This window comes from Thalassophryne amazonica, chromosome 4, assembly GCF_902500255.1.
Source record: "Thalassophryne amazonica chromosome 4, fThaAma1.1, whole genome shotgun sequence".
Lineage (NCBI taxonomy): Eukaryota > Metazoa > Chordata > Actinopteri > Batrachoidiformes > Batrachoididae > Thalassophryne > Thalassophryne amazonica.
In genome coordinates, this window is record NC_047106.1 from 130,515,070 (window position 1) to 130,531,820 (window position 16,751).

Genomic DNA, 16,751 nt, shown 5'->3' on the forward strand with positions numbered 1-16,751 from the left:
GAGCAAAGTGGCAGTTGCTCAGCCATTTCCCTGACAATGAAAATCTGACGAGGGGGGTGGACCAGTGCTCACTCAAAGCCTGCCCACAGGCGAATGACGCAACCGACAGGCGTGAAAAAACTCACACATGCGCACGAAGGTTCAAGCTTGGCTGATGCAAGCGCACATGATTCAAATCCATATAGTTTTTGAAAAAAATAAAAAGGTCCGTTACTTTTCGGACAGACCTCGTACGTGTGATTTCTTAGGTTTGTATTTTTTTTAAATTGCAAAAAACAACAAAACAACAACAACAAAAAAACCCAAACATTTTTCAAGTTGTCACTATAGGGTGAGTTGAATTTTGAGGTAAAAAAAAATTTACTCCATTTTGGAATACGGCTGTAACATAACAAAATGTGGAAAAAGTGAAGTGATGTGAATACTTTCTGGACGCACCGTACATTCTATACACTTAATACAGAAGGACGGTGGCAATGATAATGGAAATGCTTTTCAAAATTGAATATTTTGATTTAGGGGTGGTGAAGACTCTTTACATTATAAATGGCTGGGGTGGACAGAATTAATGTTCAAATGAACCACTGCTGGATTGAAATGTCACACACTAGGTTTAATTTACAAATAAAAGCATGCACACAAAAAAAATAAAAACAAAACAAAACATGCATGCATCTTTTTCAACACAGACTGGAATTTATGAAGGAAGAAATACATACTTCAAAACATGCATTGGGGGTGGAGTCATCCATTGGCGATGGCTGACCAACATCAGGAACTGGGACCACCTAGGGTACCTTTATTGAGAGAGTAGTGTCAACTGAGAACATGGCGCCATTTTGGTGCCAACTGTGCTGAACTACTGAATCTTTTATGTTTTCAACATTTTTTAATCATTTAACCACATACAGCAACATATCCAGGTACAGGTGCTATCAAAATCAATATAAAAAGTTAAACTATCAAATTTACATAAATTTACAATTTATTTTAACTTAAAGCCTGATTTACGCTTCTGTAACTCCGTATCATGCAATGACGTGCGTGACACTTTTAAAGTTCTCTGTCACTGGATTATGCTTTATTATGGACTAATATGACCCTCAACAAGCTTTTCTTGCTATAATCATCACTTACAATTCAAAGGTAAGCTGTACAATTTCCTCTTTTTCCATCTCCGAGTTGTAAAGTTGCAGATTTTTTCTGCCAAACATATGTGATCCTGAAATGTAATCAATCAATTCAATCAATCAATTTTTTTATATAGCGCCAAATCACAACAAACAGTTGCCCCAAGGCGCTTTATATTGTAAGGCAAGGCCATACAATAATTATGTAAAACCCCAACGGTCAAAACGACCGCCTGTGAGCAAGCACTTGGCTACAGTGGGAAGGAAAAACTCCCTTTTAACAGGAAGAAACCTCCAGCAGAACCAGGCTCAGGGAGGGGCAGTCTCCTGCTGGGACTGGTTGGGGCTGAGGGAGAGAACCAGGAAAAAGACATGCTGTGGAGGGGAGCAGAGATCAATCACTAATGATTAAATGCAGAGTGGTGCATATAGAGCAAAAAGAGAAAGAAACAGTGCATCATGGGAACCCCCCAGCAGTCTACGTCTATAGCAGCATAACTAAGGGATGGTTCAGGGTCACCTGATCCAGCCCTAACTATAAGCTTTAGCAAAAAGGAAAGTTTTAAGCCTAATCTTAAAAGTAGAGAGGGTGTCTGTCTCCCTGATCTGAATTGGGAGCTGGTTCCACAGGAGAGGAGCCTGAAAGCTGAAGGCTCTGCCTCCCATTCTACTCTTACAAACCCTAGGAACTACAAGTAAGCCTGCAGTCTGAGAGCGAAGCACTCTATTGGGGTGATATGGTACTACGAGGTCCCTAAGATAAGATGGGACCTGATTATTCAAAACCTTATAAGTAAGAAGAAGAATTTTAAATTCTATTCTAGAATTAACAGGAAGCCAATGAAGAGAGGCCAATATGGGTGAGATATGCTCTCTCCTTCTAGTCAACGTCAGTACTCTAGCTGCAGCATTTTGAATTAACTGAAGGCTTTTTAGGGAACTTTTAGGACAACCTGATAATAATGAATTACAATAGTCCAGCCTAGAGGAAATAAATGCATGAATTAGTTTTTCAGCATCACTCTGAGACAAGACCTTTCTGATTTTAGAGATATTGCGTAAATGCAAAAAAGTAATCAGCGTGCACATGGCAAAAACTATTAAAATATGATGGGAGACAGAGGAGTGAAAGCGGTGTACATCAGGCTGCGGATCAGAGTCTGAGCATGGTTTGAAAAAATAAATGGCTGTTTTTTAATCACGGAAATGACTCCAGTCCCACATGCGAGGGCTTTTTTAATGGAGATACATTGCGATCGGACAGTACATTTTTTCTGATGTGAGTGAAAAATCAGTTATACACGGTGTTTATTACATGGAAAACAATACAACAACTTCGGGACTTTTTTGTCCGGTAACTGCAAGTATCCGGTTTATACGATGAAGGATTAAATGAGTTTTACTCTACATGGGACTGAACAATAAATTTACCTTGCAAAGCTTGACGATTATGTCGGCTTCCATCTCACACGGCTGACTTTATTTTCCCAAATCTTTCTTCTGTTCGGATCTGAAGGGAATCTGTACATCTTGAAGTCCTTTTTGTGTCTATTTGTGCATCCAAACGCACAACAACCTGCCATTTTCAGCGAATAATTAAATAAAATAGGTGGATTTACATGCAGACCAATTAACAGTGAATGCTATTTTGGCCCAAAGATCGCACCACAAGTCACATGACTGTTTTTTTTTTTTTACTTGTCATGTCTCTACTCTCTAAATAAAGGGACTCTAGGACCACCACCATGAATGCCATGCCCCCAAACCCTGTCACACACAAATTCCATTGTCCTGCAGTAACATACATGCCATATTTTCTAGAGTGTATCATAGTGGAGTAAATAATGGAGAAAAAAAAATGCATGTAGTGGTACAAGCACCAAAATGGGCATGGTGATTCATGGTATTTCTCAGCCTATCTGGTCGACTGGCTTCTTTAAGATTCAAGATGGTGGCCATTTTCCAAGATGGCCCATCGAAAATACATTTTTGCATAGAAATGCTCCTATTTGATCGACTGATGTCAAATTCCATTTAGTTCATATGTCATATTTAATTTGATTTGCTACCTATGGTATTTATTATGTTTTTTGCTTATATGCCAAATTAAAGTGAAGTTTGTTACATTTAGTATTAATGTATTCCACCCAGCACATGCTTTTAAAGTGTTCATCTTTTGAAACTACTGCATGGAGGCCTATGAAAAGCTGTTCCATATTGAATATAATGTGTGGTAATTTTTAATATCTGCAGTCAACATGGACAAATAGCAATTCATGCCACGAAGAGTGTCATATTGTTGTTGGAATATGAAAAATGGTATCTGGCATGCATGAAAACCTTCAATATGACAGTAAGATCACACATTCTTTTGAGATAAAAATTATTTTGACGTCAATCTGGCGGCCGTCGTGAAATTAAGCACCATCTTGGATTTTACTGGTGCTGTAAAACAGATACATTGTGTAGGAGAATTTCACTGCAAAAAGTATTTTTTCAGTAGGTCATTTTGGTGGCCATCCTGGAAAGTGGCCAACATCTTGGATTTCAAGTGTCCAATCAACCAGAATTGGTAAGTGCTATCTTGGGAATCATCACGCCAAATTTAGTGCTTGTATCAGCATTTGCATGATTTTTGAAGTTGATGTTATCTGCTCCACTATCAATGAGTTTTACCTTGTTGTGCACAATTGTAAGAGATACTGAATGAGGATGCACTGATGAATTTGCAGTGAAATGGAAAGGTCCATTACTTGAGGCAGACAACCACTGACTTCTCCTCCTGCCTTTGGACTGTATGGGTAATATCAAAATAAAAAATAAATAAATAAATAATAAAGTCCTCATCACATTCTGTAAGCGTTTTGCACAGATATGCTAAGGTCACACACTGTGCCTTGTACTGATCAATGTCTTGTCCAAAGAACTGCACAACCACACAGTATAATGACCTGAGCTTCAAATTCCAAATACCTGTTGAATTTTGACTTTGATATAACTGGATGAAGGTTAGCCAATAGAGATGATGGCATTTGCGCAAACCCAAGTTGATTATGTTCTTAATTTGTAATGTCCCCTTGAAGATAACTTTACTGTCGAATATTACCTCTGCACGTTGTCAGTTTTACGTGAGTTTGTTTTGTCCCCATTGTCGTCACTTTCGCAACACAGCTGGTCAAGCAGTCTCATGGGTTTGCAAGCACTCTCTGTCTGGTGCACTACCAACAATCTCATCCTTAATACATCCAAGTCTAAAGAACTGATTGTGGAGTTTAGGAGGTGTAAATCAGATATACAGCCCATCACAATAAATGGGGACAAGGTGGAGAGATGGTGTCAGACTTCAGGTTCCTGGGCACTTACAGTGAGGAAAATAAGTAGTTGATCCACTGTCGATTTTGCAAGTTTTCCCACTTATAAAGAATGGAGAGGTCTGTAAGTTTTATCGTAGGTACACTTCAACTGTGAGAGACAGAATCTTAAAAAAGAAAAAATCCAAAAATCATATTGTATGATTTTTAAATAATTAATTAGCATTTTATTGCATGAAATAAGTATTTGATCACCTAACAACCAGCAAAAAATAAGTTAGGTTTTAGTTAGGTTTTCTTTAAGAAACCCTCCTATTCTGCACTCTTTACCTGTATTAATGGCACCTGTTTGAACTTGTTACCTGTATAAAAGACACCTGTTCACACACTTAATTAATCACACTCCAACCTATCCACCATGGCCAAGACCAAAGAGCTGTCTAAGGACACCAGGGACAAAATTGTAGACCTCCACAAGGCTGGGATGGGCTACAGGACAACAGGCAAGCATCTTGGTGAGAAGACAACAACTGCTGGAGTAATTCTTAGAAAATCAAAGAAACACAAGATGACTGTCAATCTTCCTCAGTCTGGGGCTCCATGCAAGATCTCATCTTGTGGTGTAAGAATGATTCTGAGAAAGCCCAAAACTACACAGGAGGACCTGGTCAATGACCTGAAGACAGCTGGGACCACAGTCACAAAGATTACATTAGTAACACATGATGCTGTCATGGTTTAAAATCCTGCAGGGCAACAATGTCCCCCTGCTCAAGCCAGCACATGTCCAGGCCCGTTTGAAGTTCACCAGTGACCATCTGGATGATCCAGAAGAGGCATGGGAGAAGGTCATGTGGTCAGATGAGACCAAAATAGAGCTTTCTGATATCAACTCTACTCAGTGTGTTTGAAGGATGAGAACAACCCCAAGAACACCATCCTAACCATGAAGCATGGGGGGTAGAAACATCATTTTTGGGGGTGCTCTTCTGCAAAGGGGACATTACGACTGCACCGTATTGAAGGGAGGATGGATGGGGTCATGTATCGTGAGATTTTGGCAAACAACCTCCTTCCTTCAGTAAGAGCATTGAAGATGGGTCGTGGCCTGGGTCTTCCAGCATGACAATGACCTGAACACACAGCCAGGGCAACTAAGGAGTGGCTTCGTTTGAAGCATTTCAAGTGCTGGAGTGGCCTAGCCAGTCTCCAGACCTGAACTCAATAGAAAATCTTTGGAGGGAGCTGAAACTCCAAACCTGTAGGATCTGGAGAAGATCTGTATGGAAAAGTGGACCAAAGTCCCTTCTGCAGTGTGCAAACTTGGCCAAGAACTACAGGAAATGTCTGACCTCTGGAACTGCAAACAAAGGTTTCTGTACCAAATATTAAGGTTTGTTTTTCAGTTGGATCAAATACTTATTTCATGCAATAACATGCAAATTAATTATTTAAAAAATCATACAATGTGATTTTCTGATTTTTTTTAAAGATTCTGTCTCTTACAGTTGAAGTGTACCTATGATTAAAATTATAGACCTCTACATTCTTTGTAGGTGGGATAACTGGCGAAATTCACAGTGGATCAAATACTTATTTTCCCCACTGTACATCAGTGAAGATCTGACCTGGACTGTAAACTCCACCTCAATCCTGAAGAAGGCACAGCAGAGACTTTATTTCCTGAGGGTGCTCAGGAAAAACAGCGTGAGAACTGAGCTCTTGGTGTCCTATCGCTGCTCGGTGGAGTCGGTGCTGAGCCATGGCATTTCGCTGTGGTTCTCCAGCTGCAGTGTAGCAGAGAGGAAGCAGTTCCAGAGGGTTATAAACCCTGCTCAAAGACTGATTGGTTGCTCTCTTCCATCTCTGGAGGAGATCTGCAAGACCCGCTGCCTTCAGAGAGCCCGTAGCATCATCAGGAACCCCTCACCTTTTTGAACTTCTACCCTCAGCGAGGTGTTTCAGGGCAATAAACAGCAGAACAAACAGAATAAAGAACAGTTTTTATCCTAGAGCTGTTGCTGCCCCAGATGCTGCAGAGTAATTTAATGTGCAATATGTTTTTAATCAGTCTTTTTCAATTGTTTTGATATATTTAATGCATTTACCACACTTTAATTTTTGCACTGTCTTCGAGGACTGCTGTTTGAATTTCGTTGTGCTTCTTGTGCAATGACAACAAATGAATAAATTAATTCAAATTCAATTCAAAGCAGCCCTGCTAAAACATTGAACAACCTTGGAAGATAACCAGTTAGATAGGAGATCAATGCAATAAATTTTTACGTGTTAATCAATTTTGCTGAATTTTCAATCTGCAAGCCACAATTTTTTTATGAAGCACTGACAATACAAACTGTGTAATGACATTACATTGAACCACATGACTAGGAAACATACCAGGGTTTTGGAAACATTGTCAATACAAGCTATACACCCCAATTCCAATGAAGTTGGGACGTTGTGTAAAATGTAAATAAAAACAGAATACAATGATTAGCAAATCCTCTTCAACCTATATTCAATTGAGTATACCACAAAGGCAAGATATTTAATGTTCAATCTGATAGACGTTTTTGTGCAAATATTTGCTCATTTTGAAAAGGATGCCTGCAACACATTTCAAAAAAGTTGGGACAGGGCAACAAAAGACTGGGAAAGTTGATGAATGCTCAAAGAACACCTAATTGCAAACATGCGAGTGTCATGATTGAGTATAAAAGGAGCATCCCCAAAAGGCTCAGCCGTTCACAAGCAAAGATGAGGCGAAGATCACCACTTTGTGAACAACTGTGAAAAAATAGTCCAACAGTTTAAGAACAATGTTTCTCAATGTTCAATTGCAAGGAATTTAGGGATTCCATCATCTACAGTCCATAATATAATCAGAAGATTCAGAGAATCTGGAGAACTTTCTACACGTAAGCGGCAAGGCCGAAAACACTGAATGCCCATAACCTTTGATCCCTCAGACGGCACTGCATTAAAAACCGACAATATTATGTAAAGGATCTTACCGCGTGTGCTCAGGAACACTTCAGAAAACCATTGTCAGTTAACACAGTTCATTGCTACATCTACAAGTGCAAGTTAAGCCATACATCAACAACATCCAGAAACGCCACCTCCTTCTCTGGGCCTGAGCTCATTTGAAATGGACAGATGCAAAGTGGAAAGGTGTGCTGTGGTCTGATGAGTGCACATTTCAAATTGTTTTTGGAAATCATGGATGTCGTGTCCTCTGGACAAAACAGGAAAAAGACCATCCAGATTGTTACCAGAGCAAAGTTCAAAAGCCAGCAACTGTGATAGTATGGGGGCATGTTAGTGCCCATGGCATGGGCAACTTACATATCTGTGATGGCACGATTAATGCTGAAAGGTACATCCAGGTTTACATCCAGGAGCAACACCGGCTGCCATCCAAGCAACGTCTTTTTCCGGGATGTCCCTGCTTATTTCAGCAAGACAATGCCAAGCCACATTATGAAGCACAAAATACAACAACAGAGACCCTGGACTGTTGAACAACTGAAGTCATAAATCAAGCAAGAATGGAAAAGAATTCCACCTAAAAAGTTTCAACAATTAGTGTCCTCAGTTCCCAAACACTTATTGAGTGTTGTTAGAAGGAAAGGTGATGTAACACAGTGGTAAACATACCACTGTCCCAGCTTTTTTGAAACATGTTGCAGGCATCCATTTCAAAATGAGCAATAAAGTTTATCAGTTTGAACATTAAATATCTTGTCTTTGTGGTGTATTCAATTGAATATAGGTTGAAGAGGATTTGCACATCATTATATTCTGTTTTCATTTACATTTTACACAACGTCCCAACTTCACTGGAATTGGGGTTGTACATCACATACTTGTCACAAATGGATATCTACATTGCTTTTGTGAAACGTATACTCGTATGAAGTCTTTGACATCATTTTAGCATGAAATTACATATTCCTTAAAGAAACTGGGCAAATAATAATGGTTTCATGAAACCTTGTATGGAGTAACATTGCCTGGTGGCCATCTTCACCATTATCTTAATTTTTTCATAAATCTTCACCTATCAAAATTAGTTATTTTTGCTAGGTGGGACCCAATGCGTGAGTCAAAAATGAATTGATTTCTAAAGATCATTCTCTGTGTGGTTTATGTTCTGACATAAACACACAGATTTCATGAGACCACAAAAATACTCTGGGCTGAAGGGAGGGTAGAAAGGAATGAAAAATATCTTGTTGAGAAACTGGAGGAGAGAGAAAAATAGGAGATAAAAGAAAGCCTTTGGAGACAAAGTAGAAAGAGGGTTGAAAGAAAACCACTGAGAAAGAAAGAGAAAGATGCATATCAGTGGAAAGATCACAGAACTCGAAAAAGAACTAATGATGGCGATGTGTCATGCAGAGTGGTGATTAATCACTACTTACTGCTCTTATCTCTCTCATACAGTTGCACACACACACACAGTCGCACGCACGCGTGCGCGCACACACACACACACTCACACACACACACACACACACACACAAAGCTCTGATATTTTAAAGGCAGACATCAAATATGTCATCAGGCTTGGAGTAGAACATCTGAGAACTGTGAGAAAAAGTGTATGTGTCCACACCCACACGTATCCTGAAAATAAAGGCCCCCTGACACTTGCACAACTTTGATGCATGCACTGTGTCCTGGAGGAGAGTAAACTTATTGTTAACGGGTGTAGACTAGACATGAGAGGGCACCAGCGAGTGCAAATGCGCAAAGAGAAAATTGTTCACGCATAAATGTGCAACAAATCTGAAGCGGTAATGAACATTGCATATCACCAGTTATCCATCTTCATGATGAAGTGGTATAGAAGAGGATTTTCAAAAAAAAAAAAAAAAAAAAAGACCTGAAAGTTGAGCTACAAATTGCCAAAAGGTACATCTGAGATGCAAGCCTGGATTTGATCTGTTTTGGTGAAAGAAAATCCTTCTTTGCTCTACTCCACTATGAAGCTAACACAAAAATGCAAAGCTTGCACTGTGCACATTTTCTCCAATCACAGCCACATAAGCCCATAACTTCTTCTGGGTTGGCTTTCCTCACTCTTCTCCTTCTTGCACAGTCACTCAGTTTTTGAGAACTGTCTATTCCATGCAGATTTACCATAAAGTGTCATACTGTTTGTATTTCTTCGTAATTAATGTAAATAAAGTCCGAAACACATTCAGTGGCAGCTTCACCATCAGAAAGCCTCGTCCAAAATGACCACAAAAGACTCCAAGCTGTCACTGATGTTAAAGGGGTAACACACAGTATTAAGATCAGGGGTATGTAAACATTTGATCAGGGTCTATTGGGTAGTTTGTGTTGTCATTATGATTTAAAAAGAGTAAACCTGGTTGTCTGACAATAAATGGCTTCACCCAACCACTAACCATGAGTGAAAAAAAAAGTTTTTGTGTTGTCATTCATATTCTCTGAAAAATGGCACAAAAATTCACCTGTGCACTAATCATGGTGTCTGATCAGCATCTTGATATGGCACACCTGTGAGGTGGGATGGATTATCTCAGCAAAGGAGAAGTGCTCACTATCACAGATTTAGACTGGTTTGTGAACAGTATTTGAGGGAAATGGTGATATTGTGTATGTGGAAAACGTTTTAGATCTTTGAGTTCATCTCATACAAAATGGGAGCAAAACCAAAAGTGTTGCGTTTATATTTTTGTTGAGTGTATATATACACACAGTAGTGTTCAGAATAATAGTAGTGCTATGTGACTAAAAAGATTAATCCAGGATGTTGAGTATATTTCTTATTGTTACATGGGAAACAAGGTACCAGTAGATTCAGTAGATTCTCACAAATCCAACAAGACCAAGCATCCATGATATGCACCCTTGGACCCAAAAAGTCACAGTCTGGACATTTCTGGTGGAGTTTTGCCTTTTGGACGGTCGCCTGTGTCTTTCTGTCTCTGCTGGTGATCAAATTTTAATCAGTGTTGAATGAAGTAAAAGCTGTTGAAAAGCGGCGGCTACATCCGAGGCTAACGGCCGCTACAACCGAGGTTAGCGGCGGCTACATCCGAGGCTGGCGGCGGCTACATCCGAGGCTAACGGCCGCTACAACGAGGCTGGCGGAGGCTACATCCTAGGCTGGTGACGGCTACATCCGAGACTGGCGGTGGCTACATCTGAGGCTACCGGCGGGTACATCCGAGGTTGGCGGAGGCTACATCCAAGGCTAATGGCGGCTATATCCGAGGTTAACATTGGGGCGGGGCGGTGTGCGGCGACCGGACCTGTGGTGTTGGAGACTATAAGTGAGAATTGTTTCACAATTAATAGTGGCCAGTACTGAACCACAATAGGCAACATGGCACCACCTAAGAAAACGGATAAACTTGAGGAAGACATAGAGGAGATAAAGACCTCATTAAACCGTATATCGAAAGACATGTCTAATCTAGACAAATTGACGGAGGAGATTAAAGAGCTCAAAAATCTTGTTAAAGAGAAGGACAAGATTATTAAGAAGCTTGAACAACGTGTGGATGAACTTGAACAATACTCTAGAAAAGACGATGTTATAATATCTGGTTTAGAAACAAAACATCGGTCTTATGCAAGGGTATTGGATTCTAGTGGAGCCAATGGGGAGGATGCACCACCTGAAGAACTTCACACATTGGAACAACAAGTTATAAATTTTTTATATCAAAAATGTGTTGTCATCCATCAAGACACTATATCAGACTGTCATACTATTCCATCCAAAGGCCAGTGAGCAGGAGGCCAGCTCAGTGGAACAACAGGTGGCTGACTTCCTGCAATCTAAAGGTATTCAAATGGACTGTAATAACATTGAAGCGTGCCACCCCCTGCCCAGGAGAGAGGATGGAGACAAGCGAGCAGTTATAATGAGGTTTGTCAACAGAAAACATAAAATGGCATTGTTAAAACAGGGACGGAAACTTAAAGGAACAAACGTATTCATCAATGAACATCTGACCAAAAGAAACGCAGACATCGCCAGGAAAGCTCGTTTCTTAAAAAAGCAGGGAAAAATTCAACAGACATGGACATCCAACTGCAAAACATTTATCAAATTGAATGGAACACCAGAACAAGCGAAGGTTATGGTAATCAGGAACATCGAGGATCTGGACAAATACGACCAATAAGGTATGAGGACACAAACACATCACAACACCATGACACAGACCAGAGGAACCTATTCATCTACTACATCATCTACATCTGGAGACAAGAAGGATATAACTCAAAGGATTGCTGATCATGGAAAAGTAGAACTGAGAACATTTAAATACACAGACCACAATGTACTGGACTTGGAGCACGATATAGACCCGGACAATAATTTCTTCTCAAATATCAATGACAGTTGTTGCTATTATACAGATGAACAGTTTAATCGGATCATTAAAACGGATAACAAATTATCAATAATCCATTTCAACAGCAGAAGTCTATATGCAAACTTTAACAACATTAAAGAATATTTAAGTCAATTTAAAAAAATATTTAACATAATTGCTATATCAGAAACATGGATCAATGAAGATAAAGGAATGGATTTTGAACTGGATGGATATGAATTTAATTGTGTAAACAGAAAGAATAAGAGTGGAGGAGGAGTGGCTGTGTATGTGGATAAGAACATGGATTATAAAATAGTAGACAATATGACAACTGTGATTGATAACTTATTAGAATGTATAACTATTGAAATATGTGAAGAAAAAAGCAAAAATGTATTAGTCAGCTGTATATATAGAGCACCAGGATCTAGTATTGAAACATTCACTGACTGTATGGAAAAAACGTTCTCAAAAACTAATCAAAAAACTGTGTTCATTTGTGGTGACTTAAATATTGATCTGCTCAATCCAAATAAGCATAAAATAACTGATGAATTTATCAGTATAATGTACAGTATGAGTTTATATCCAAAAATCACCAGGCCAAGCAGAATTACATCCCATAGTGCTACCTTAATTGATAATGTATTCAGCAATGATATTGAGAATAATACTGTGAGTGGATTATTAATCAATGACATTAGTGATCATCTACCAGTTTTCATCGTTTATAATAGAAACCATCGGCGGAATCAGCCAGAGGAGAAAATAAAATACAGGTGAGTGCGGACAGAGAAAAACATGAACACATTAAAGAAGGATTTACAGGAGTAAAACTGGGAAAAGGTATACAGTGAAAGTGATGTTGATAGTGCATATGAAACTTTTTTACAAATATTTACATTATTATATGATAAAAAATTGTCCAATTAAACAAGACTACAGAAAACAAAAAATCCAAGATCGACCATGGATGACGAAAGGGTTACGAAATGCATGTAATAAGAAAAATACACTGTATAGAGAATTCATAAAACTAAAGACTAAAGAGGCAGAAAATAGATATAAGAAATACAAAAATAGATTAACTAATATTATACGGGTATGTAGCAAGCACACATGCACGTATGTCCATCAAAACACGGTACGTGTTCTGCAGCTGTGACGTCCAGGACCACACATGTCAACAGCTGCTGCTGTTGGCAGCCACCTATGCCCCCTGTCTGTTCAGCGCACAGACCAAGGTATCACTCTGTGATCAGATGAGAGGCGCCTCACCTGAGGGAAGGGGGAGGGGGATGCGAACCACACGCATGCCATGCGTTTGTGGGGGAGAGGGCGGAAGCGTGAAACACATGCACACGTGTTTGGGGGGGGATGGTAAGCCTTATGTGTACTTGGCAACTTTACAGTCCTTACACTTAGACAAATTTCACCGCCACCTTGAAAGTGATCATCTGCTGACTGTTTGCGCGTTAATAGTGCAAATGGCCACACATTTTCTAAGTGCCAAACGAGCGGTGTTAAATGTTTGTGTGTGTCACCTGGAATTTGGCCGACACCTGCCGGGAGAGGGTTCGATGGAATCGCACAGCACACACTCTGTCTTTCAGCAGCTGGTGTGTGCAAATAGTTGTAGCAACAGGTGTACGAGGTGTGCACAATTTGGCCACATTCGGATTATGTGTGAAGGGGCCCTTAGTAATAGTCATTCATGCAGTACAGACTGACAGACTTGCCGAGCTTTATACATTTATTTAAGGAGAAGTTGGCTTTATTGGAGGTCTGCCAGGCTTACAATATTGTAGGCGCAACACTGCAGATGCTTAACAAGTTCAAAATGATGCAGGGAGTGCAAGTGCTAATCAACCTTTAAATACGGAAAATAACTATTTACCAGCATCAGTGCAAAAAGCGTGGCATGGTGACTTAGTGGTTAGCACTGTTGCCTCACAGCAAGAAGGTCCTAGGAACTCTTCCCACCTGGTCCTTTCTGTGTGGAGTTTGCATGTTCTCCCTGTGTTGCTCCAGCTTCCTCCTACGTCCAAAGACGTGTCAGTTAGGTGAAGTGGAACCTTTAAATTTACCATAAGTGAGCATGTGCGTGTGTATGTTTGTTTGTCTATATGTGGCCCTGTGACAGACTGGCGTCCTGCCTGGCCTTAAGCCCTATGACTACTGGGATAGGCTCCAGCCCCCCATGACCCTTGACTGGAGTAAGCAGGTATAGAAAATGAATGAATGAATCACTGCAAAAAGGTGTAATATTGTAATCCACTGTAATCTAGAAAAACAAAACAAAAATATATTAAGCATTACTAGCTACTAAGTATTAAAGACAGAAGAAAGCAAATCAATTAAAAGCAAATGAAAAACAGCCACTGCGCTGGTGACAAAATGTCAAGGAGACAAAATAATAGATGGAGGAGGAGGGTGGAAATCAATACTGTGAAATATTGACTGTGGTCTTACTGGCTCACTGCCATGTCACAAATGGAGGGGAATTAAACGAACAACTTGTTTTCTCGCACCATTTTTGTCTCAGGCGACCGTGTGTGTGTGTCTGAGAGATGTGTTTGCTGTAATTTGCAGTCTGTCTGGTTGAACAACAAAACAAAACCACAAGAACTCATCAAAAAACAACTTTTGGGGCATATATAGCAATAAATAAATAAATAAGAATAATCTGTTCTGGGACAGACACTAGTATACTGAACTGTGGACAGTTGCAAATCATTATAAAACCTGAGCATAAATCACAGTATTTTTCAATACAAAAAAAACAAAAAAACAAAACACTTTAGTTGGCCTCACCTGGTGCTATGACTGCTGCTTGCTTTCAGGTATATTACAGTGCCCTCCAAATGTATTGGAACATTTGGAATTTCACACATTTGGCTCTAATCACAGCCACAGAAGACTGTAACTTCTTCTGGGTTGTCTGGGTGTCTTGGTGGCTTTCCCATGCCTCTCCTTCTTGCACAGTCACTCACTTTTAGAGAACTGTCTACACAGATTTACCATAGAGTGCCATACTGTTTGTATTTCTTCATAACTGATGTAAGTAAAGTCCAAGACACATTCAGTAACTTGTAAATGTTCATGTGTCTCATTATCAGCATCACATCAGATATCATGGCGTTAAATCTTGGAATGATAATGACATCTTGTGAATCCATCTATCACCTTATATACGTATAAAAGTGGACTAAAAGTGAAGATCTTGCAGGAGTATATACAATGATCTGTTTTAATCTGTAAAAACGGTGTAATTTCTGTTGTATTGTTATGTTTGCTTTGTTTGGGAGTGGATTCTTTATAAGCCTTTTGGCTTCCACCACTCCCTTACACTTTATTTATATTGTATTTTTTCTCATCCTCTCTCTTTGGTTGTTTTATGTATATACATTATTTTATGTGTTTTATTTTGTGCTAAATAAACAAATCAAATCAAATGTGTCCATCCCCTGACTTGTCTGAAGAAAACTGGCAATTAAACTGATTATTCACAGGTATTATACTAAACTCTTCCATTACTTATGCAACCCACCATCTTTGCTTTTATATTTGTAATTAATTTATATAAATTTGTAGAGATTTGCTTTCAGTTTGAGTTTAAGGAAAATGTAAGTAAGTCCCTTCGGCTGCTCCCTTGTTTGCACTCGGGGTCCCCACAGCAAATCCAAGGTGGATCTGCATGTGCATCTGCCAAAGAGAGCAGTAGCCGCACACAGTGATGATACATGTGGTGCCTGGCAGTATGAGAGGAAACAAAACAATCCCAAATGTACTTTTGATACTGCATTCACGTGTTGTAGTATGTGGCAGACAGTAATGTAGATATTCTATTGTTTTCAAAGTGAGAATAAAGGAAAACTCCACCACTGCCTTCAGTGAGTGGCAGCTGTACTTACTTACACCACAATGTTACATGAAGTACAGTTGAGACCTTTTAACTTGTGCACTTCGCTTTACTTGTGGTCAAGTTGTGGACCCCAAAAATTTAGACTACCTATAAAAGTCCACTTTGATTTGACCATTTTTAGGAGGGATCGTCAGTGTGGACGATTCTGAACAATGATTTTTTTCTTCCTCCTTCTCAGCGATGAGGTCGTACGATTCTGTGTGGAAGATTCCTGATGATTCAAAGTTTTTGGATGTGACTCTTTAGATCCTTGCTGCCAGTCCAGATTGGGCCGGAATTTATACATGCAGCTGCCACAAGGTCAAATGGTCAAAATTATTCTAATATGGCAAAGTAAGCTGATTTCAAGATTTTTTTGGTTAACTTCATTAACTCGCGGTCCGATTTTGTGGACCCCAACTTGTGTGAGTTAACGGGGCTCAACTGTATGAATTCATTCTTTTTCTGCTTGCTGCAGACATAAGAACATAGCACATTAACGTAGTAATGTGCTATGACACAGGAAGGACATGGAAGGACATGCATAAACAGAAAGGCCATAGCCCACTGCTGTATTTAGATTCTGTCAGGGGTTATATCCTGTGCTTGTGTTGGTTAGTTTGGCAACTGCAACACATTTTAAAAGATCAGGTTCTGTTTTGTTTTGTATGAAGTGGTACTGTTTTAAGATGACGTTTTACCTTGGTGTGTGCGATGAGCAGGCAGTTGGAGTGCTCATGTTCACAGGCGATCTCATACTGAGGCAGCATATCAGCCAACTGCTGGACAAAGGCGACCACTTCCTGGTGCCAGGGGACGTTGGCCATGGTTAGGCTGCTGGCAGAACTTTCCCCACAATATGTCACTCCCTGGAAAGACAGCAGCACAGGAAGGACATGATTTATCATCTAAATTTAGAATAGTGTAATTCAGTGATGTATGATGAAAATCGTACTGCCCAACACAGCAACAACAGTCAAGATAAAGTCTGCAACACACACAACAGCCCAAATAATAGAATCTTTACTGAGGC

General features: G+C 39.7%; 1 protein-coding gene across 2 annotated transcripts in view; it reads right to left on the reverse strand.

Annotated features, from left to right (window-relative positions):
- tyw1 (tRNA-yW synthesizing protein 1 homolog (S. cerevisiae)) overlaps positions 1 to 16,751 on the reverse strand; it is a 221,105-nt gene that overhangs the window by 18,493 nt on the left and 185,861 nt on the right. For both annotated transcript variants that reach the window (XM_034168561.1, XM_034168560.1), the window contains exon 15: positions 16,420 to 16,587. In XM_034168561.1, the coding sequence (XP_034024452.1) occupies positions 16,420 to 16,587 (168 nt within the window). The remainder of the gene's footprint in view (positions 1 to 16,419; positions 16,588 to 16,751) is intronic.